The 24,048-nt window shown below is 40.8% G+C and overlaps 2 protein-coding genes across 5 annotated transcripts; both read left to right on the forward strand.

The window, feature by feature from the left end:
• The first annotated feature begins 377 nt into the window (after positions 1-377).
• slc24a2 (solute carrier family 24 member 2) lies at positions 378-18,977 on the forward strand. 4 transcript variants are annotated; one of them, XM_061680413.1, is made up of 11 exons: positions 378-605; positions 3,169-4,280; positions 10,691-10,729; positions 10,822-10,933; positions 11,600-11,686; positions 12,120-12,196; positions 12,296-12,433; positions 13,966-14,055; positions 16,143-16,309; positions 16,381-16,435; positions 16,512-16,612. In XM_061680413.1, exons 2-11 carry the CDS (start codon positions 3,378-3,380, stop codon positions 16,527-16,529), a joined length of 1,686 nt encoding a protein of 561 aa, XP_061536397.1. In that variant the 5' UTR covers positions 378-605; positions 3,169-3,377; the 3' UTR covers positions 16,530-16,612. The 4 variants fall into 4 exon arrangements, with proteins under 4 accessions (XP_061536397.1, XP_061536394.1, XP_061536396.1 ...); XM_061680410.1 differs by having other exon boundaries at positions 16,381-18,977; XM_061680411.1 differs by lacking the exon at positions 378-605 and adding an exon at positions 632-735 and having other exon boundaries at positions 16,381-18,977.
• Positions 18,978-20,664: 1,687 nt separating this feature from the next.
• On the forward strand, positions 20,665-23,595 carry xpa (xeroderma pigmentosum, complementation group A). Its single transcript, XM_061678847.1, has 4 exons — positions 20,665-21,052; positions 21,124-21,229; positions 22,990-23,273; positions 23,353-23,595. Exons 1-4 carry the CDS (start codon positions 20,665-20,667, stop codon positions 23,505-23,507), a joined length of 933 nt encoding a protein of 310 aa, XP_061534831.1. The 3' UTR covers positions 23,508-23,595.
• The last annotated feature ends 453 nt before the right edge of the window (positions 23,596-24,048 follow it).

Consider the following 24,048-nt stretch of genomic DNA (forward strand, 5'->3'; position numbering starts at 1 on the left):
GTAGCCTTTTGCATTAATCCGTACCCAAGAAGTAGCTCTCAGTTTCCAAAAGGTTGATGACCCCTGCTCTAAATAAAATAGTGCATCGTCCTAGTTCAACTTTGCTGTTACATCATAGTACAGTACTTGGGATAGTTTTCCAGGGCTTTGCCTGTGATCTGATGGCATGATAGGCCACAGCTTTATCGCACCGTAAGCTCGTTGAGGGTGACAACACCCATTGACTTGGGTGTGAGGATGAAGAGAAGGGGCGGTGGTGGTGGGAGGAGGTGGGAAGTGTTGGCGGGTGGAGAGACAAGACCAACGTTGGACTTCACTTGAATGTAGAATGGGAGGAAGAGGAAGGGGGAGGAACTGGGAGATGCAGAAAGGAGAAAGGCAGCATCTACGGGGGAGGAACAGAGAAGGAGGGAGGGAGGAGCACTTGGGATTCAGCATTTGGCTTGCTTGTTTTGAAACTTCTTGTCAGGGAGGAAGATCTCACGGACAATTTACCATTGACATCTATGGATGAGAAATCCAATAGGAACTGTTTTCTTGGGGATTGAATTGAGTGGAATATTATTACATCTTCAGGCGAGCTGGCCGAGCAACCTCCAACTCAGGTGATGATTTCCACTTAGGTGCGGTTTCTTATGTGCATATTTGTGTGCTCTTTATTTTTAGTTATTGTATTTTCTGTTGCTCTGACGTACTTCCAAGGTTCCCAGGCGAGAGTTTCTTCTAATTGAAAAGGTTGGTTATATGGTAAAATGATGACTGATGAATAATTCAAGGGGGTTAAAACATTTCCCACCTTGTTACCCTTGTATGTTATTTTTAGTTTTGCCCCTAAAATTGACCTCTGATTTGTGTCGATTGTGTCTGATTTTTACTTTAGTGCGGCAGCAGCAGTGTGCTGGCTCTGTGGCTTATCTAAGTATATCTTATCAGGGATTAGAGAGCCTCCTAATAAGCTTTCACTAATGTCAGAAGATGCTCACAGGTTCTCAGCACAATGTTAAGAAGGCTGCTGCAGTCACAGAATATGGTAATTTTAACACCCCTGGTTGCAAGCAGGTCAAAAATAAACACTCAGTGCCTAAAATTGGCATTGCAAATGCGCTGTCAATTTACCTCCATTTTATCATGTTTGGGAGAATAAACCTATTACCTTCTTTTCCATGGAAGCTTTATCATTTTGTTGTCTGTCAATGACGAAGCTCTGATGTTTAATTTGATACTCATGCAATCTTTAAAAATTTAGTGCCACCGTTAAATAACTTTAACGCAAATGTAGTTGTTCCCCTTGTTCTTTTTACCACTAAAGCGGATGAAACGTACGTTGAAGTACAGTAGTATTCACAATTCACAATAACCCTTTATAATTTAGTAATTGTATTTAATTGAACAATTTATGCAATATTTTAGTTTTTTTTTTAACCCCCTATTGTATATGCAAAAGGTGGCCTACAGCACACCAAGCGCCACAAGATTGCTCTTATATCTAATCTTAAATCTAATAATAATGCTCAGATTTGACACTGTCAAAGAGGTATTACAATAACTTACTAATATGTTTATTATTGTGAAAATGTAGTTCCCTTGTTGGCCAACTACATACATACGAAGAAGTCTTTCTAATATTTTGGTCATCTCACATCTCGCTCCATGCTAATAAAAATAATTAGCTACAGCACTCATTATGATGCAGTGCACATATTAATAAACTTGTGGCTAATTCGATTCAAAACTGAGCATTGGAATCTTTGCAAAGGCAGAATTGCGGTACAGCGCTTGTATTGAATCTCATTAAATTGTGCAAGATGCTTGTCTTTTTCTAAGTAAATGTACTGTTGAAACTAGATTTTTACATATGCTATATAAAAATACACATACTGTAGGCTTTTTCCCACTGTCTGACATGAATTCAAATTACAGTTTTTTCCATTTCCATCAATTACGATTATCAAATTATGTATGTTTTCTAAATGCCAGAATAATGAGTTTTATGCGTTTTTTTGTTTTTTTTTAGGCACTTTTTGTATTACTTTCATCAAAGTCAAAGTTTACATACAGTAATATTACTATGCAATGAAACAGTTTACGGAAACCCAGATAATGGTGTCATTTCTTTGGAAGCTTCTGATATTTACAACATTTGAGTTAATTAGAGACACACTTGTGGATGTAACAACGGGTTTTATGTCCCAGAGATTATCGTGCATTGGTTCGATATGTGCATATCATCCCAAGAACAAAAGCAAAAGACCTTGGGAAGATGCTCAGAGTGTGTCATTATCCACAGTGAAACGAGAACTGTACCGAGAAAAAAGATGTACAGTTCTGGAGACATATCCTGTGGTCTGATGAAACTAAAATTGAACTGTTTGGCCATAATGAACATCGTTATGTTTGGAGGAGAGCTTGCAAGACTGACAACAACATCCCAACTTTGAGCATCATGTTGTGGGCTTGTTTTGCTACAGGAGAACTGGTGCACTTTACAAAATAGATGACATCATGAGGAAAGAACAATCTGGGTATTCTAATGTCAAGACATCATCATCATCTCAAGACATCAGCTAGGAAGTTAAAGCTTGTGCACAAATGGACCTTCAAATGGACAAGGACGCAAAGCATGCTGCAAAACTGGTTACAAAGTGACTTGAACATAACAAAGTCAATGTATTGGAGTGGCCATCACAAAGTATTGTTCTCAATCCTCTTGAAAATGTGCATGTGTGAGGAGCAAGGTGGCCTACAAACTTGGCTCAGTTACACCAGTTCTGTCAGGTGGAATGGGGCAAAATTCCTGCCAAATATTTTAAGAACCTTGTAGAAAGATATACAAAACCTTTGACCCGAGTCATACAGTTTCAAGGAAATGGTATCAAATACTAATGAAATGAATGTAAATTTCTGCTTTTGAAGAAAGTAATTAAAAATTGTCTAAAAAAACATCCTTCTCTCATTATTCTGGCACTTAGCAAATAGAAATAATTTTGGTGATTATTATTGACTTAGAGAAGGAAAGGTTTAGTCTGATTCATGTCAGACAGTGAGGAAAAAAAGTGTATCTGTCTTTTTATATGGTGCATGTAAACATCTGGTTTCAACTGTATATAGTATTGGGAACATTCTTGACTACTGAATTAAAATGTTTTGTTTGTGTGTGTGTGTGTCTAGGGATTAATATGAGGAAGCCGTTAAATGGGCTGGACCCTGGAATCCGACTGAAGGGCCTCCATTGGATTTAAAGGGAGACACAACATGCAAACCAATTGGTGAACCAGTGTGGCCTATCAGACCCCCGCCCTTGTAGCCAACACACCACCAACACATCTTTGGGTGGGGGGGATTGTAGATACTTGCTCTCTGCCTGAGAAGAAAAGAGGATGGAGTCCTTCCTGCCAAGAAGAAGTCACAACATCATGAATTCATCCAGCTCTGTTCTCCGCCTCGGACCTCCTCGCAGCTGCCTGAGGCACCACTACCAGGGTGTAAAGCAAAAATTGCGGCCTGGGCGAATTCTTGGCTTTATCTTCAGCCTGGCGGTGGTATGCACAGTGTGTTCAATGAGTGCCTTGTCTCTTGTGACCACGGGGGCGCCCAGTGAACCCCAATCTGAGGGTTCAAGAGATGCAGAGGTGCCCCAAAGAACTCTCCTGGAGCACCAGAATGTCTCCGACCCCGGGGACCAGCAAACATCAGAAATTGAGATGAATCACGGGGACTACCCAACAGACTACTTTAGCGTGGAGGACAGACGCCAAGGCTTTGTGGGGTTTCATATGTTTGGCATGTTGTACATGTTTATAGCCTTAGCCATTGTGTGTGATGAATTCTTTGTCCCGGCCCTGACTGTCATTACTGAGAAGCTGGAGATCTCTGATGATGTAGCAGGAGCCACCTTCATGGCAGCAGGTGGCTCGGCTCCAGAGCTGTTCACCTCCGTCATAGGAGTCTTCATTTCCCACAGTAACGTGGGCATTGGCACCATCGTTGGCTCGGCCGTCTTTAACATCCTGTTTGTGATCGGGATGTGCGCCCTCTTCTCCAAAGAGGTGCTGAACCTCACCTGGTGGCCTCTATTCAGAGACGTCTCCTTCTACATTATCGGCTTGCTCATGCTCATCTACTTCTTTCTGGATAATCAAATCACACTGACGGAAAGTATTGGCCTGCTCATGTGCTACGTCACCTATGTGACATTCATGAAGTTCAACGCCAAAGTAGAGCTGCTCATCAAAAGACAACTGGGCAGCAACCAGGTGGACATAATGGAGACTACATCCAAGGTATGTCCATTCCTTCAACCATCCACCCACCCATTAATTGAGCCCCACTAGCAATCTGTACAACTAACTGTCCAACCATTAATCCCTCCACCTACATCTGTTTGATTGACATGAATCAGTTCATCACTCCATCCATTGGCCCAGCCGACTATCTGTCCATCAGTTCTCTCAACCAGTCTTCTGTATGTCCATCGATCCAGCCACCGATCCATCCATCCATTCATCTATCCAACTATCCATCCATTCCATCGCTTGTCCATCCATCCTTCCACCCATTAAACTCCACTTTCATTGAACTACCTGTTCTAAATCAATCTGTCACTCCCTTCACCCATCCATCTCTCTTCATCCATCCATTCATTATCCATCCATCATCTCTTCATTTTTCGAACCACTTGTCCCTAAATCCACCTGTCTATCCCTTTAGCCCACCATCTACCTTTCCTTCTGTTCACCCATTCATCTATCCTGTCCCTAATTCTATTTATCCATCTTTGCATCTCTGCATCCATACCAATTTTTGGTTATCCTGAATGCAATCCTTTCAACCATTCGTTTGTCTCTGGATCCGTCACTCCCTGTATACAACAGACTGTCCGTAAATCCATGTCATCATTTCCTTTCACTCCTCCAATTATCCATCAGTTTAGTCATCCCTAAATCCATCTATCCATCCCTGCATTTATCTAACATCCATCTGTTTATCCATCCTATAAATCTTTCTGGCTGTCCTGAAATCCATCCATCCCTCCATCCATACATGTTAGCAAGTAACATGGTTGCCAATCCATGACAGGAATGACATGAATTGGTTTCTAGTATAAATCTACATTTTTACTTTAAAGTGCCACGAAACAGGCCAAAATTACGTCTTGTAAATTCGATACACCACAGAAAAGAGTAATGTTCCAAATGGTCAAGAATTGAGACATTGTTGCGCCTCCAGACGCTGTGGGCATGTCGCTGGGTGCTCTGAAAATCCCGCCTCAAGCTGTCTATCAAATACTGCTATCTCAGATATGCTGCTCCTCTGCCTGCACACGCTACATGCTTTCACGGGCTGCAGAGTCATTGTGCCTCTTTGTTTTCTGAGAAATTCGGCAGGCCATTATTTGCCAGAGGGACTTGTTAACCGTGTTGCGTCGGGAGGGGTGGGGCTGGGGGTCTTCCATAGTGCACGCAATGCTGTGGGCCTGTGGCCTCCGAGTTGCAGCCTTCGGTGGCCACAGCCGGAAATAATTTCTTCCTCCTCGCCCGCGATGCGAGTGACTTGTGGGCATTCGCCGTGTACTCTAACCACTGCCTGTCTGGCGTGGGGCCGCGGCCTGGTGGATCCTGTGCGCTTCGCCGCATGCCTTGCTACGCAACGCAATGTGAGGGCAGACGGCAGAGACGTAGCTCAAATAGCACAAAACGCAGTGCAAGATGTTATTTTGAGTTGTGGGCATACTGGCTAAATGCACGCTACTGGTAGAAGTGGGTGCATTATGAATGAAGAAATGGCAATTCCGCCAAATGGCCACTGCATGGAATAAGGCCATTTGATGTTTAAAAAGTTGGGGACGGAAAGTATACGCCCACACCTCTTAATGTCACGAGGAGAGTTTTAAACCATATCTCAACAATTCTGTACTGCATTGTTCTCAGTCTTTGCACATGTTTTCAGCGCTTATCTTCAAACGTATTTTATGTATTTGGGAATTTAGGTTTTGGGGCACTTTTGTTTCATAAAACAATCAAATACAACTAAAAGTCATGAACAGAAATTGCGGATCGCTAATTTTTTTCCATGTGCACCTGGGAGACAAACAGAGACAAGCCACGGCCTCTTCGTGCTGACTTAAGAACAGGCTTCATCTTTGTGTCTACTTTTAGAAACCAGGTCCAGACTCAAAACCAGTCAGCTCTTAGAACGGGAGTGATGTAACAGCAAAATAACCCCACTTGGGTTCAACTAATCAGCAGACATTGTGTTAAAAGTATTCTAAATGATGTTGCATTTCTTTAACTTTAATTCTGCTTTGCAATTTAAAATGTAAGAAAATGTCACAAGAGACCATTTTAAGTATCTCTCTCTCATCAACACATCTTTTCTTCTCGATGACATTGCGAAGACGCTTCTTCACTCTCGTTCCTCTGTGGCGATAATGGCTGGCTCTGTTCTCCACGTGGTTTATGCTGTCTGTGGATTGACCTTGTAATAACACACTCAGAGGGGCAATCACTTGACATCCACTTTTCCAATCATTTCACATTGAAAGTCCAAATTATGTAGTGTGTGCTATGTGACGTGGCACAAGGTCAAACAAACACTGACACAACCCCAAATTGATATAAACGTCATCATGGTTGTGATTAATGCCTGTTGATGTTTTGAGCTGATGGTTTGCAGCATTACGCTGCAAGCCCCTCCCCCTCCCCTGGTGATCATCTACCAGTGGCCAATTAAAAAAAAACTGCCCCCAAGAAACATGACTTGCTTTTTTTGGGGCCTTTTTTTTTTGTTTTTTTTTTTGCTTTATTGTTCTACAAATAATAATAACGGTTGTCTTGTTTTTCATGATTTTTGTGGTGATATCATATCGTAATATTGTCTCACTTAACAAATATCTTCATCAGTGTTATTGTCCTAAATACTCTTATACTGTATTGTATCTGCCTTCTGGGAATCAGCTGTACATTGGGTTACATAACATCACCCCCAAGAAGAGCTTTTCCATTTTTGTTGCAAGGCACTTGATGTCCAGCAGTCCTCATGTAATGGTCGCTGCTAAATAATCCCAAAGGTTAATCCTCTTGAATCCCATTAGAGCCGCTAATAATAGTCAGATGCTCTCTAAGGGTAGAGGGAGTGAGAGCAGAACACAGAGGGGGGAGAACAAGAAGACCTCTCTTCAATTCCAATTACAACATCCTGAAGTCATGCCCTTTGGAGATATTGTTAGGAGATTGAACCAAACATTTACTTCAGTTTCTGTGTCAAAAAAAAAAAAAAAGCGAGAATCTGCTGATTTCCTTCCCGATAGCACGGAAGACACCAATCCTCTCTGATCCTTTTAACATCTTCTTACCTGCAGTGACGACAGCAAACAAGCATCCCGGCGCTCTCTCAGTCACTCCCACCAAATGTGCAACACAGACATTATCCACATAAATCATCATTGCACTTGGGCACACACAAATATTAACACTTTAGGTTTTGTGCACCCTCTCTCTATTACAGTGTTTTCTATCCTTTATAGAGCCAAGGCACCCATTTTACATTGGAAAAATCTCATGGCACACCAGCAAACAAAACTGTCACAAAAAGTTTGAATAATGATGATATCATCTTAATTTACTCGCAAATGGACTTTCTCAGTGTGGAATACAGAACACCGAGGTGATTACACTTAAAGGAAGCCATGACCTTTTCTGTTGCATGAATGGCAGCAGGTACTGTAGATACACAGGTTTATTTGACCTTCTGCCAGCTAATGGACAAGGATTTAATTGTACTGCCTGTCACGATATACAAGTTTAAAGGGAAGTAACTCAGCGGGTGCACAGCTTACAACAGAGTTCTGTTCTGACGACACCAACGTAACCCGATGTTTTACCTCAGTCGGAACATACCTACATAGACTCTATCACTAACCGACGCAAACGCGGTTGTTAAGTCCTCGTTACAGTAAATACTTGGAAAGAAAATATTTATAGGGCATTAATATTAGAAAATCAAATGAAAGAAAGCAACAATAAAGGAGAACAATTCCCTACCTTCACCTCTGTGGTTGGCTTGCTCACTGGAAGGGGTTCAAATGAATTCATTGTGCACCGTTCGTAACCACAAAGCAGCCATAGTTCAGGACCATGGTAAAACCAAGGATCCTGTAAAATAAAACGGAAATAAAGCAAAAGGACTCACCCTTTGACACAAGGAGTGAAACAGTATTGTGTTTGTGGAGCGATACCGTCGTGTAGTTTTATAGGTATTGCTGAAATTATTGCGTTCGTAGAATATAATGAGAACATTTAAGCATCTGCTTGGTCCAATTTAATTAAATGTATTGCTCCTATTGTATGGAGCAGTCAATTCCTTTTCTAGAGTACGTCTTGGTAAGAATTAGGAGTATAGAAAATGTTGATTGTATTTTACGTGCAATGCGCGAGTACCGATACCAGGTATTGGTATACCGGCTTTATTTCAAGGTCTCGGCTCGTGAAGGCTGCCGATACCAGTCACCGATATTTAAGGCAAAAAAAATCTGACATTTTGTAGGGCCTCCTTGCCAGTAGTTGGCGCTACACTGTGGCAGTTTGACACATTGGCCAACCATCATGTGCACCAGAAAGAAAGATACTTCTTTATTCACAATTATTAGTGTTAATTGAATTTGTATGTGGTAGCACAGTGGACGACTGAGTAGCACATGTGCCTCACAGTTCTGAGGACCGGGGTTCAAATCTGGCCTCGCCTGTGTGGAGTTTGCATGTTGTCCCCGTGAACTGCGTGCGTTTTCTCAGGGTACTCCGGTTTCCTCCCACATCCCAAAAACATGCGTGGTAGGTTAATTGACGACTCTAAATTGCCCGTAGGTGTGAATGTGAGTGCGAATGGCTGTCTGTTTCTATGTGCCCTGCCATTGGCTGGCGACCAGTTCAGGGTGCACCCCGCCTCTCCCCCGAAGATAGCTGGGACAGACTCCAGCACGGCCGCGACCCTTGTGAGGATAAGCAGTACGGAGAATGAATGGATGGATGAAATTTTATGTATCAAAAGTATTAGTGGTATCGGAGTAGTGAGTACCGATATTGGTCTGAAAAAAAAAGTGATATTGAACATCTCTAGTATTTACTTTGTAAAAAGACCTTCCCACTAAATTGGTGCCTTTTGCTTGTAGCGCTCAAAAGAAACTTACATTTTTGTCTTTTTTTTTTTTTTCCAACTCTAAATCACATAATGCACATATTGAACTGCTTAGAATGTTTTTTGTTATGTTTTAATTATTTTGGTCATGTTTTATTTCTTTTGTTTTAAAATGTTTTCATTGTTTTATTGTACTGAAACCCCTCATTTGAGTAAGACGACTGAAATTAACGGAAGGGAGTTTTTAGCATGGAATTAGCAAATACATTAAATAGATCCACATGGCGTTAATTCTAAGACAATACACTAAGAATATAACAGGGATTCAACAAAAACATACATTTAAAAAATGAACAAACAACATTTAAAAATTGTAGGTAACAGGACTGTGCTAAGATTTTAACCTCCCCACCCAGTCGTAGTTGAACTATTATCAAATATACAGAAAAATACATGAATAAACTTACTTTTGGCCTACCCGTGGCCTGTAGAGAATCTAAAAGATGCAACTTCCTGTGGACCGTGTGACTTGTGGAATATTCAAAGTTTTCTGATGTAGTAATGTGGGTTTTTTTTCATTGAGAAAGGAATTTAAAATAGTTGTGATGAGTAATACCAGAAATATGTAAAAAAAAACGAAAAAAAAAAACTAAGACTAACTTTTCAGAAGAATTTAAATTATATTTCATGATAAAATAAAATTTTGGGGGGCGGGGACAGGCAACAAATCCTATTTTTGCAGTGTTCAATGTATAAATGTATCTTTTAAAATGTTTTTATTAAATATGCAATCAGATCAATGCACAGGACACTTAGTAAAAAAAAAAACAACAACAACAACAAACATTTTACAGTTAATTTTATCATGCCTTCATACATTTTATTTCTTGGGGGTGCAAATGACACTGATTAGGTGGAATGGCCCAAAAGCGGTTTATTTTGGAAAGCAACTATTTCTTCTCTAATTGAGTAAACCATCCATCAATACACCCCACCCCAAGCCCCAAACAACTACTACTTTTCCCCCCAGACCCTAGATTTGATCCCCAAACCCTTCTCACGCGTAACGTTTTTTGTATCTAAATTGAAGTGAAATCGTACAGCATATTACTTGGAATGTTTGCACTTACCCAATAGTTTATTGTTTAGTGGTCATTCTTTCTTGCTTATTTAATTGTTTTGATTGCGTCACTAGCTGCTCTGTTGCAGTTCAATGACCATAATTAAAACATTGCAAGGGTTGAAATGTAGTTTGCACTCGAGGGCAATTTCAGTTCAATTCAATTTCGCACACATTGTCGCCATCACACCCTAAAATTGCCAGTAGGGGCACGAGGTGGTGACGATTGTCAAGGCCTAGACAAATTAGTTTCAATTTGTGGATTTAAAGTGTTGCTTTTCTACCACGGGGCCCCAAATCTGTTGTTTTGCCACTGTGTGGTACTGTCTATAAAAGATGTCTATAACACAGATTGTCTATAAAAGATGATACTAGAAATTATGAAAATATTTTTGGGGGAAAAACAGAAACATTGTTTCCACTCTGTGTTTCTTTTGGCAGGTCAACACCCCACCTGCAGAGGATGAGAACAAACTCGTGGTGAGTCTGCTTTGGTGTGTGCAAAGTTTTGTTTCGTTTTTTTTTCCCCCCAAAAGAATATTATGAATGGTAGCATGTTTATATTTTTACAGGCCAAACCAAGGTTACAGAGGGAAGGGAGCTGTGCTTCACTGCACAACTCATTGATGAGAAACAGCATCTTCCAGCTCATGATTCACACACTGGACCCCCTGAGCAATGAAGGTGTGTATAAGCAAATCACACTCATTGATACTTGCGCTCGGACATTTGAACAAGACAAACTCCAGGTTTTGAAAAGTGTTTATGTTAGTACATGGAGACACTTACAAGCCACAGCATTAGGTACACTCCCTCACATGATGTTCTTGAGCGGCTGCAAAAATTCTGCCTTGACAAAGATACTATTGCTCGTTCGAAGAGATTAATTCGAGCAAATACTTATCGGAAGGAATGGCATGTGCAGAAGGCATAACAAAATGTTGCAAAATGCCTTATATTTGTTATTGGCTGCCTGTCATATGGTTGCAAACAGAAGGAAACATCAAATACCACAGACATAATAGTGTATATGAGTTATTTCTACACTGCAGAAATTGGAAACAACTCTCAGTCTGATCCAATGTACTTTTCCACCAGCGCAAATAAAACCTCAATAATATGTTGTCAATTCAATGCCTCTCTGCCAATCAAAATTCTACATTATTATAACTATAAGGACAGAATTTTCTCCAAGTTCTATTGGATTAGTTGAAATATAGCACTGTAATGAAGTGGCTGAGCCAGTTGTTTCCTTATTACTCCCCCCCCGCCCCCAAACAAAATAAAATAATTCTCTTTCCAATAATGCACAAATGGAATCACAAAACAACACTCTTGTAACGGTTTCAGGACAATTCAAGGAGAAGGCATCAATCCTTCACAAAATGGCAAAACAAAAGTGTAAAGACGATCAGGCTGTCAGTGCCAACGGTGTTGGTAAGTTGCAGTGATATCTTCAATTTCCAGCCATCCATTTTGTGTACTATTTTTTTGGATCTTATACCAGCTGACTTTGGGTGGGAGGTGGGGTACACCCTGGACTGGTCACCAGCCAATCGCAGGGCACATCAGAAGACATCAGACATCAGAATCATCTGATGTCTGACAGCATTCGCACTACCTTCAAAATACGGACAATTTAAAGTCTTAAATTGAATAATAAAAGTTCACTTTATTTTGGGTGGTTATATTGACATGGGCACAGTCGGACTTATTGTAGTGGATAATGTGAGCGCTTTGACCTGATCCATTATTCTGACATTTAACTATTATATTGTATTTATCTCAATATGACACTTCTTCCAGACTTACGATGATTTAATTCATGTGTTCTATTACATAATGTCTCTCTGTGTGTTCTTTTGTCAAGTAATTAAAAACATTCCCGCGAGTACAAAGGTCGCAGTGGAAGTCACACCTCCCATGAATGGTGTCGCAGGAGACGAGGTATGGCGTTTGCTCCTCACTGCGGTTTGGCTCTTAAAATGAATAATAGCAGCTCTGAAATGTGTACAGAAAATATACAGTAAATGAGCTCTCCATCAGGGTGGCGAGGAGGAGGAAGATGAAGATCAGCCTCTGAGCCTGGCCTGGCCTGACACCACCAGGAAACGTCTCACCTACCTCGTCATCCTACCTATTGTCTTTCCTCTCTGGCTCACACTGCCTGATGTCAGGAGAGAGGTGACCATACACTCACACAAACACACACAAACTCTATATCTAGATGGATAGATAGATTGATAGATACTGTAGATAGATTGTGTAAGACAAATGAAAACAGAATACAATTATTTTGGAAGTACACTACAAAGATATTTGATGTTCAAAATTTGATGTTGTTTTGTTTTTTGTTCTTGTTTGCTTTTTTGCAAATATTCTCTCATTTTAAATTTGAGGCCTGCAACACGTTCCAAAAATGTTGGGACAGGGATAGCAACAAAAAACAGGGAAAGTTGAGGACTGCTCAAACAACACCTGTTTGGAACTTTCAGCAGGTGAACATGTTAATTGCAAACAGGTGAGTGTCATGATTGGGTAGGAAAGGAGCATCCCCAAAAGGCCTTGGGCAACGTTCACCACTTTGTGAACAACTGCGTGAGGAAATTGTCCAACAGTTTTAGAACAACATACATTTGCAAGTAATTTAGGGATTTCATCATCTACAGTCCATAATATAATCAAAAGATTCAGATTTAGTGCCCCATACCATCACAGATGCTGGCTTTTGAACTTGGCGTCCATAACTGTCTGGATGGTTTTTTTTCCTCTTTGGCCCATAGGACACGGTGTCCACAATTTCCAAAAACAATTTGGAATGTAGACTCGTTGAACCACAGAACACTTTTCCACTTTGCATCAGTCCATCTTAGATGAGCTCGGGCCCAGAGAAGCCGGCGGCTTTTCTGGGTTTTGTTGATAAATGGCCTTTGCTTTGCATAGTAGAGTTTTAAGTTGCACTTACAGATATAGCGCCGAACTGTATTTACTGACATTGGTTTTCTGAAGTGTTCCTGAGCCCATGCGGTGATATCCTTTACACATCGATGTCAGTTTTTGATGCAGTGCCGCCTGAGGGATCGAAGGTCACGGGCATTCAATGTTGGTTTTCGGCCTTGCCGCTTACATGCAGTGGTTTGTCCAGATTCTATGAACCTTTTGATGATATTATGGACCGTAGATGATGAAATCCCTAAATTCCTTGCAATTGTACGTTGAGGAACATTGTCCTTAAACTTTTCGACTATTTTCTCACGCACTTGTTGACAAAGAGGTGAACCTCGCCCCATCTGTGCTTGTGAATGACTGAGCAATTCAGGGAAGCTCCTTTTATACCCAATCATGGCACCCACCTGTTCCCAATTTGCCTGTTCACCTGTGGCATGTTCCAAACGGGTGTTTGATGAGCATTCCTCAACTTTCTCAGTCTTTTTGTCACCTGTGCCAGCTTTTTTGAAACGTGTTGCAGCCATAACATTCTAAGTGAATGATTATTTGCTAAAAACAATAAAGTTTATCACTTTGAAAATTAAATATCTTGTCTTTGTAGTGGATTCAATTAAATATAGGTTGAACATGATTTGCAAATCATTGTATTCTGTTTGTATTTATGTTAAACACAACGTCCCAACTTCATTGGAATTGGGTTGTACCTTATTATATACAAGTCCTAAAGTACTAAAGCTGGACAATAATATCCTCTATGGTTGTTTCAGTCCTCAGAAAGGTTCTTCCCCGTCACCTTCCTTGGCTCTATCTCTTGGATTGCTTTCTTCTCCTACTTGATGGTGTGGTGGGCTCATCAGGTAACTGATACACACACACACACACGCACACACACACACACACACACACACACAAACACACAGATACACAGATACACGTTTCCCTGTTCTATCCTGCCTATTTTTGAGCTGCACACAGAATGCAGCAGTCAGAGTGTTAAATAGATGACCTCTGCCGCTAAACCCTGGCTAATCTGCCTTGAGCCATAGCCAGATCAACCTGCAGCACTCTATTTTAATGGTGCAAATGCAAAAGACAGACATGAAGCAAGAGATCCTGCGTGCAAGGTCTATACCACGGGGTGCATCCTCAACTGGTCGCCAGCCAATCGCAGGGCATAGAGCTGTTTACGTAAAAAGTAAATTACATTTAATCGTAGCATCGTGACCACACTCATCTACGTTAATATTCCGCCCCTGAGCAGTCATTTTGTATATCAGTGTAGTCATAGTTCATCTCCCATTAGTGAATTACAAATACCTCGTTCTTTGTCATTGTTGTCAGTTAAACCACTACTACCACCGGTGATGAAAACACTTAACTACTTGAGCAGGCATTCGCGCAAAGCCAAGCAAAGTCTACTGCATCTGGAGGGCTGCACTAGAACTCAGCATCAACAAACGCTTGATTCAGTGCATGCGTCACAGCGTGATGAAGCTTAACCTATCAAATTCAGGTTGTTCAAAGGCTTCAAGCGAAAGATTATGATGCTCAACAACCTGAAGTCAGTTCAGACAAAGCTTCATTTCATCAACGCTTTGAAGCATCCGCCGAATCAAGCTTTCTTCGGGTGCGACCCTCCACATAGACTTTCCTTTGCTTTGCGCAGATGCCTGCTCTAGAAGTTAAAGTCCCTGTAAAGTGGAAAAAGTAGAAATAGCTTATAATTTCGTTTAGATTCATTGATCAAAATTTGACACACGAAAGAAAAGAGTGTTGTTAACAAGCGACACCAAGCTGTTCTGTATAAATTGTGGGAAGATGGATTTTTGGGCGCAGGTATAGCTAGCGAGCTAACTGCACGCTGTAGCGGTGGAAATGGGCAAAGTAATTATAACTGAGTAACTTGCAATTGCGCAGGATAGCCACTGATGTGGACAAAGGTGCTCAGTCCTTATATATAGTAGTAGGAGAGGGGCGACTCATCCTCGGCACCCAAGTGTGCCATTTTAGCCGGACTCCAAAAAAATCAGGAAAACTGAAATAGTGAAAAACAGTTAAACACTATGGGCTCTATTCTCAAAGATGGCGCATCTGTGGAGTATCCTGATTTTTGTGCAAGCGCAATGCTGTGCATGTTTGCCAACTTGGCGGACCAGTCTACGCCAAGCTGGGCGTTCCGACGCAGCGAGGGTGTGACCTTGAAGATGTGCCCGGCAGAGTGACAATTCGGTGACAGACAGTCGGTCTAACCTCACACCTGCTCAGACCACATCTAAATCTTGGCGCAAGGTTGACCGCTGGTCTAACACGATTTTGGTGAATTTGATCGGGGCACAGGTAGACAGATACCGAGGTTCACGGCCATATTTAACTTGCCAGCGGTTACCACAAGCTCATTCTATATTTAATAAGAGTCTTTTGCAAATCCCAGCCTCGGCTGTGCAGAGTTTGCATGTTCTCCCCGTGCCTGCGTGGGTTTTCTCCGGCCACATCCCAAATTTCCTCCCACATCCCAAAACATGCATGGTAGGTTAATTGAAGACTCTAAATTGCCCGTAGGTGTGAATGTGCGTGCCAATGGTTGTTTGTTTCAATGTGCCCTGCAATTGGCTGGCGACCGGTTCAGGGTGTACCCCGCCTCTCGCCCGAAGATAGCTGGGATAGGCTGTAGCACGCCCGCGACCCTACTGAGGATGAGCGGTATCGAAAATGGATAATCCTTCATACTGTATGTTTGCAGTTCTGGAAAAAAAAATCGAATCATCTGTGACTATAAAAAATAAATATGATTTGCTTTAGTATGCCGAATAATTAATTATGAATTTGTAATTGGTTATTACTGACATTCTTGTTTTGTATATGGCAATTTGTCTGCATGTTTCTGGCTCCGGTTAAATAATGAATGACTGAAACTTTTTTTGTTGTTGTTGTTTGTTTTCTATAGGTTGGAGAGACTTTCTGGATCACAGAGGAGATCATGGGTCTAACTATTCTAGCAGCGGGCACTTCCATTCCTGATCTCATCACCAGTGTGATTGTGGCCCGAAAAGGCCTCGGTGACATGGCTGTGTCCAGCTCAGTGGGCTCTAACATATTTGACATCACTGTGGGGTAGGTGGAAGGTTTACATGAGTTAAGATATGACCGACGCCCCCCAGCTCATTATTATACTTTCTTTCTAGACTGCCCTTCCCCTGGCTCCTCTACAGCATCATCAATGACTTCAAGCAGGTGGAGGTGAGCAGCAATGGCCTTTTCTGTGCCATCGTCCTCCTCTTCATCATGCTTCTTTTCGTCATCATCTCCATTGCAGCCTGTAAATGGAGGATGAGCAAGCTACTTGGCTTCTTCATGTTCCTGCTCTATTTTGTTTTCCTCGTCATCAGCGTCATGCTGGAGGACAAAATTATAATCTGCCCCGTAACCGTCTGAGAGAGGAGCCTATTTGGCGGCATTGATGCCACTTAATAACATTTAGTAGGTTGATACCTACTTGAAGAGACAGATGGAACAGTTACATAAACACTGACTGACATGGACAAGTCAAGCAAGGTTCAGCAGAGACGGCGATGTGTTCAAAACACAACAATACTACCCATGGAAGCAGTGGGGTTACTTTTATGATTGATAAGAGGATTGTTTGTGTTCTGCTCTGGAAGGGATTCTCCTTATCATGGGGAGCGGAAGAGAGGCAAATGGACTTCATACGTGTGAAGACTAGATGTTTAGATTTTAAAAGTTTTATTTCACACACTGCATCACTGTACATTGTCATTTAATGTGATTCGTCAGAATAATTTGTACTGTTACGGTTCATTCACTTCATGAATAACAAAGATAGGCTATTAAAACTTCTCAGTGCAGTACACAGAATTGTAATTGACTGAGGTGCCCATAATCTCTGCCAATATCAGTATGTGATGATGTGTTTTTCATACAGTATGATTATGATCACACCATGTTTCTGATTGGTATGCCTTTTAGTACAATCACGTGCTGATGTCGTCCCCATCCTGTTTGGCTGCAGGCCCTCGAAATGTTGCGTTCACCTGCTGTTAGTCATGGTTCAATGCAGTAACAGAGAAAATCTCTATTCATCTCGAATCACTGTTGGTACGCAATATGGACAACTTTACACTTATGAGTGAAAATGTAAGAAAAAAAAATTGGTAGTTATAACTCCATTTTTTTAACCAGGTATAATAGTATCCACTCTTCTGGGAAGACTTTTCCCAAACTGTTGGAATATGTCTGTGGGAATGTCTCACACTGTAATTTTGGAGTTCATCCGAGAAAAATGGGGCGGCACGGTGGTCGACTGGTTAGCACATCTGCCTCACAGTTCTGAGGACTCACCGTGCCTGCGTGGGTTTTCTCCGGCTACTTTGGTTTCCTCCCACATCCCATAAACATGCACGGTAGGTTCATTGAAGACTCCAAATTGACCTAGGTGTGCATGTGAATGATAGTTTGTCCGTTTGTGTCCGGCGATTGGTTGGCGACCAGTTCAGGGTGTACTCCACCTCTTGCTCAGCTGAGATAGGCGCCAGCACACCCGCAACCCAAGTGAGGATAAGCGGTACGGAAAATGGATGGATGGATGGATGGATCCTACAAAAACAAATGATTCAACCATGGCTTTCTGGAATTTACTTAGCTGAATAATTAAGATTCATGGGGACCTAAGAGGTGTAGCCTAACCTTCATTCATCAGTTCATTCACCAATTCATTAAATGGTGTGTCTCAATACTTTTGTCCGTATAGGTTACAGAATTTTAGAGAACTTTTCCTTTCTATTCATGATCTCGTCATTGTAATGAAGAGAATGCAAAAAGCATTTTGTTTGCTTATACTTAAAAGTAAATAAGGTACCAATTTCTTCAAACAAATCACTTCCTCACGTTACTTGAATTGACTGAAAATACAGTATGTATTAAAAGTGATGCAGATATGGTGACAAGGTGTCAGCATGTCACAGCGAAATGAAAGGCACAGTCATTATTCCTGAATAATACCATCCACTGCATTTTTGTCTTATCATCCAAACTGTTCTGTGACTTTTTCAGTGCAATTTTAGCAGCACATCATTCATGTACTGTATAGTCAATGTGTAAGGTGGTGGGTGAGGTGCTGCAAACAGGTTTTTTCTTCTAGACTTTTATAACCCCCGAGCACTTCTTTCATATTCATCTGTATATTTACTTGTGTGTTGCACATTTCTCTCTGGTATACAAGTTTTTCCAGTTTAGACAAAGAAATTATCCAGGTGAAAAATATAACAACGCAGAAACACACTTGATCTCTGAGTCAGTTTTTTATTTTTCCCTTCCATAAGTATATAAATCGAACTCACCTAATATTGTTGTCAGAATATGTTTTATTTTGCATTTGTGTGTATAACTGTAAAAAAAAAAAAAAAAAAAAGAAAACTATTACAAGACTGTATATACTGTAAACTCCTGTATGTAATTACTTCTTGTCAATTCAACGTCTATTCTCAGAAGTCAGCTTTAGGGCGCTCATGCAGTAACATTTTGAAACTGTTGCTTTGATGATTGTCTGTGAGTTGTGTGCATGTATGTGTCCATTGCAAAGATATCTACAATAGTCCATTGGATATCATGACTCCATCTCATGTTATGCAAACATGAAATCATTCTCATTTATTACTTGAATCACATAACAATGTAAAAGAAAAAGAAAAAAAATACTGTCTTGCTCAACTCATTGTATGAAATTCTATTATGAAATAAATTAAAACTGAATTAAAATAAACAACAGTATCTCATCTCATGCTAGTCCTATAAAACTGAGGTCATCTGGTCACAAATCATGACACAAAAAAAAGGATTCACATTGTATAAAAGTTTAATGGAAAACAACTGAGATTATGATTGATTGATTTTTTTTACACTGAATTGTTTTAACGTTTTATTTCAAATTCAATTGAACTCAACTTTATTTTTGAGCAAACTATGTTGTGTACTTTGTGGTGACAACCTTGTAATGCCGACACTATTAAGCAGAAGCCAAGACTGGCACATCACTGTACAATATTTCCAGTAGACGGGAAAAGTCTACACACCCCTATTAAAGTGCCAGGTTTTTGTGATGTAAAAACTACCATTAATGCTTACCATAAACCAGCCGACCCCTAGGTACGTTACTTAGCTACTTAACGTTCACAATCCCATCATTTTTATTTTTAATCGTCCCAAACCAGTTTATGAAACTTAATGTTTGACCAGCTAGCTAAACTGTTCAATTATCTTACCAGTTTAGGGCCGTTTTGTAGTGACAGATGAAGTTCGACGTAGTTGTTGTTGCGTCTTTAATGCTAGAGTTGCAAACCATGCAGAGGACGGCAACCTGCAGACTTCAGTGACAACATAATCGTTGAATCCAAATTTCATTATCACTGAAGCTCGATCCTTCCATCATTGTTCAGGTGGCTACTTCACACTGGCAAACCATTTCTTTTTTTTTCTTTCTTTTTTAAAAAAAAAAAAAAAAAGGCAAACTGTCTTAATTAAAACGCAAATATCCAACTCTAAATAAGATGACTTATTATATATATATATATATATATATATATATATATATATATATATATATATATATATATATATATATATATATAGACTCCAGCTCGCAATCCTAACAAGGATCAACAGTATACAGAATGAATAATATTGACGTTTTTTTTTCAATGACCCTACTACGGACTCAATATTACTCAAATTGTCATCTGTGCACAGTGCTAAAATGTCCATGTATGTCAGCATATATTTTATTAACGTTGGATTTTTCCATTGCGGGATAATAATCGGTATTTTATTTATTTTTTTAATACACACAGTTGAAAATAATTACAAGATTATGTACTGTACCCGTCTATATACAGTACCCATTTGTACCGCACGATGGCGGCAGTGACTACAGCACAAAAGCGAGAGAGAGAAAAGAAGACGTCTCCGGAAGTAACGCTGTCACTTTTGCCTAACACTTGACCACAGATATGAAACGAACACTATAGATGTCCCAGTGCACTGGAGCACCGTGCCTATTAGGCGGCCATTTTGGCAGGGGCCATGTTCCCAACAAAGGCAATCCGTGAACGTTGAAATGAAGTTGTAAATTGCTAAATTTTCAACCTGTTTTCATGAGGTTTGCTTTTTCGTTGTCAATACCAGATGGTATTATCTTAATAAAGAAGATTTCGGGGGAAAAAATAAAAGCAGAAAAATATTTTTCCCTGTGAAACGTTATTCCTTGTTCCCTTACCACAGCTGTACGGCGTTTTGCGCAACTGTAGGCAGCACAATGTGCCAGGATCTTTGTTCTTTCGTATTTCTTTCCGTCCACACACATGGAATGAGACCGGAAGACTTTGACCCTTCTATCTTAGCGTCGCCGTAGGCACAAAGCTCAAAGAGGGCGGATCAGATCTACCTATGTCATATCTATGGTCTGGACGGTGGACAAAGCAGCAGGCCAATCTTTGTTTATACTTTTGATCTTTATTATTGTTGATATTGTTTCAGTCGTTTTGGTTCCAACGAGCGATATGGACCCTTCCTGGTCAGCGGCGGTGGTTGTTAGCGATAGACCCGTTGTTGAACCATGTCCCAAACCCGAACTTTCTGCTGCCGTGCGGGCAAAAATCGAGAGGAATCGACAGCGGGCGTTGATGCTCCGACAAGCCCGGATAGCGAGCCGCCCTTTGGCCCCTGTGCAGGGTGCGACCTCGGCCAAAGTCTGCAAAACCATCGACTCCGGTGCGGGCTTTTTCATTGAGGAAGAGGAGGGTGTCGAGGAGGAGCAGAAGACCAGTAAGGTGGTGCACCAGCCAGGTAGGTGCGCGAGGTGCATTTGGGGCAATGTGCGTTGATTTCGTATTCTCATGTACGGTATCGTTTCGCAGCCCCAGTCATTGAGCCAGACTACCTGTTTTGCGATGATTGTCAAAAGCCCTTTATGGACTCCTACCTCAGCAACAGCTTTGACCTGTCTGTGTGTGACAAGTGCAGGTACATGTGTACACAAAACGCATTTGGGCTGTACAATGCATTTACCATGTGTTTCCCAAGCTTTGGTGAACGAAGGCACATAAACAATTGTACTCAAAAAGTTTGGGGCATTTGGCTTTCGGGTGAAATTTCATGATCAACCTGCTACTGCTGCTAAACTAATTAGACCTTCAAGGTCCTATATTTTTTCACGAAACCAACTTTTTCTAGCATTTGGGATGTTATATTGGCCCCGTGGTGCCTAAGTAAACGTGAAATATGAACTAAAATCGTCCACGCATTCCGGAGTTACCGATGTTTTTCTGCCGAGAGGCCTGAAATCAGGCCGTTCAAATTTCTCGAGCTTATCTACGTCGCTAGAGAAGGTCTCCACCCACCCACCTCTCCGCGCCGAGCCAGCGCTGTCAACAGAACAAACACGTGTGCTTTCACAAGTAGTGATGGTTGGAAAAGGGGTGTAACGATTCATTCATTATATCGACGTATCGATTTATGTTCCTACAATCCAGTTGGATCGCTCTGCCCTTGGCTAGTTGGCCTTATATCAATATTAACTCGTTTTAAAAGGTAATCAATCGATTGTACCGATACTAGGACATAACATATTGGATTCACGCATGGTAGACTCTATGGATGCGCATGTGTGTTTTTTAGACTTTTAATGATAAAGATGTGAAACGTTACACGACTTAAGATTTCCTGTTCGTGAGCGTAGCAGGCAGGTGTTCATCAAAAACGAGAGAGGTTTTATTACTAAAAGTATTTGATAAACAGTATATCATTTGTTATTGTAAGCCACTGTAAAATTATTACACTGTACTTAAATATAGGAACATTTAATGATTCAATTAAAATGTTGCACATATTCTGTTTTTATTTATGTTTAATACAACGTCCCAACTTCATTGGAATTGGAGTTGTATTTTCAGTGCTCGTGGGCACCACTTATGTACCCTTATAACACTGGGGAACAAAAATTCCGAGTTAGAATTTTATGCTGATAAAAATTGCAGTCTGTTTTTTTGTTTTTTTTTCCTAGCATGTCGAGTTTTTTTCTCCACAGCTGACCCTCCAGATAAACACAATTTCAGTGATTAGCTGTAGTGAGACTTGCCAGCTGATTTTGATTGGACTCGTCTACAGCTATGTGGCAACTTGTTTGTGCAGCTCCCAATAGGTCAGTACTATCAATATCTGCAAAGTGAAAGAGGATTTGTGCCATGTCCTTTGTAAAACACAAGAGTGTTAAATAAACATTGCAGTCATGCCTGTTTCTTTCGTATTTCATTGTACGTCAATATTTGAAAAGTTTTCTAAAACAAGCACATATCTGTTATGCACAGTATTTTTCAGATTTTTTTTAAGAAAACGTGGATCTACAGTTCAAAAACTAGACGTGATAGAGAAAAACTGAGATCAGTTTTGGATTCTGCACCCAAAGATTTGTTAAAAACAGCTGTCGGACCTAACGCAACAAAAATTGTGTTCCCCAGTGTAATGTGTGTACTATATTGGTCCAGCTTGGCGGTGGCCGGCCGAATCTCGCTTCATCCCCGGAAATGTAATTCTTGTGCAAGCTCATGTTATACGACATGGCATTTTTGATAGTCCATTAGATTGCCGTTGCTGTGATGCCATTTGGCCATATTGCTTGTTGTGCGGTGGGCCTAATGTGCCTCGGCACTGTACTTAGGAAACACTACCTTGCCATTTCTTTTTAAAATTCAAATAAGTTGAAGTTGACCATCTTTCCCATTCAGAGACACTGAAGAGAAACACAAGTTGATCTCCAGAACTGAGGCCAAGCAGAACTACCTGCTGAAGGACTGTGACCTGGACAAGAGAGAGCCTCCGCTCAAGTTCATATTGAGGAAAAACCCTCACAACCCACACTGGGGGGACATGAAGCTCTACCTTAAAGTACATGTAGAGAAGCGATGTATGGAGGTGTGGGGTTCGGAGGCGGCGCTGGAAGAAGCCAAGGAGACGAGGGAAGAAAACAGAGAAGTACAGAAGCAAAAACGTTTCAATAAGAAAGTCAAAGGTTAGTTAATGCTTGAGCATAGAATCAGCTTGGAGCACCTTGGCGTGCAGGCTGAATGCCTTTGTTGTGTGTTTGCCAGAGCTGCGTCGGGCAGTGAGGAGCAGCATGTGGACCAAAGACACCAGCGCTCACCATCATCAGTATGGACCAGAGGTGGTGGTGGATCTGGAAGAGGACCTCTACAAGAAAACCTGCAGGACATGCGGGCATGAACTTACCTACGAAAAGATGTAAATGGACAGCACAGTTTGATGCCTCTGCTAGAAGCCGCATGTTCACATTCTCCCTCATCACTTTTAGGATTACATTTTCAAATAAAACACTTGACTCAATCCATGCAAATGTTTGCCATTCTCTTGAGGAAACCTTTGAGTGATGATGTTAGTTTTCCTAGTTAAAACTGTTAATAGACCACAAGCGCCACAAAGTGGAGCTTTTCAAACTTTCATAATTTAAACATTTGTAATGTGAAGAACATTACTATAAACATCTTTAGAGGACACATGGAATTAACTTGGAGCAAGTTTTAATCTGCAGAACAGTGGCGGCTGGGCAATGAGTCAGCTGAGTCACTACCTTGAAGAAAAAAAGAAGTTAATTCAAAATTAAATATTAAAGCTTCACAAGTTATATGTAGTTTTAGTTGGCCGGGATACATTGTATACGGTTAATGAAGCGTAAAAAGTATTTGTTTATTGCTACTGTCTCGTTCTATGACGTAATTTCCATTCTTCTAATTTCTATTCTTCACATATCCAAAAAGTGAGTAATTTCT

This window comes from Phycodurus eques, chromosome 6, assembly GCF_024500275.1.
Source record: "Phycodurus eques isolate BA_2022a chromosome 6, UOR_Pequ_1.1, whole genome shotgun sequence".
In the NCBI taxonomy this organism is placed as follows: Eukaryota; Metazoa; Chordata; class Actinopteri; order Syngnathiformes; family Syngnathidae; genus Phycodurus; species Phycodurus eques.

Coding starts and splice junctions, on each gene's coding strand:
- slc24a2 (XM_061680410.1), top strand. CDS start 3,378: ATGGAGTCCTTCCTGCCAAGAAGAAGTCACAACATCATGAATTCATCC. Junction 10,730..10,821: donor AGGATGAGAACAAACTCGTG/GTGAGTCTGCTT, acceptor ATATTTTTACAG/GCCAAACCAAGGTTACAGAG. Junction 12,434..13,965: donor TGCCTGATGTCAGGAGAGAG/GTGACCATACAC, acceptor TGGTTGTTTCAG/TCCTCAGAAAGGTTCTTCCC.
- xpa (XM_061678847.1), top strand. CDS start 20,665: ATGGTCTGGACGGTGGACAAAGCAGCAGGCCAATCTTTGTTTATACTT. Junction 21,053..21,123: donor TAAGGTGGTGCACCAGCCAG/GTAGGTGCGCGA, acceptor ATCGTTTCGCAG/CCCCAGTCATTGAGCCAGAC. Junction 21,230..22,989: donor TCTGTGTGTGACAAGTGCAG/GTACATGTGTAC, acceptor TTTCCCATTCAG/AGACACTGAAGAGAAACACA.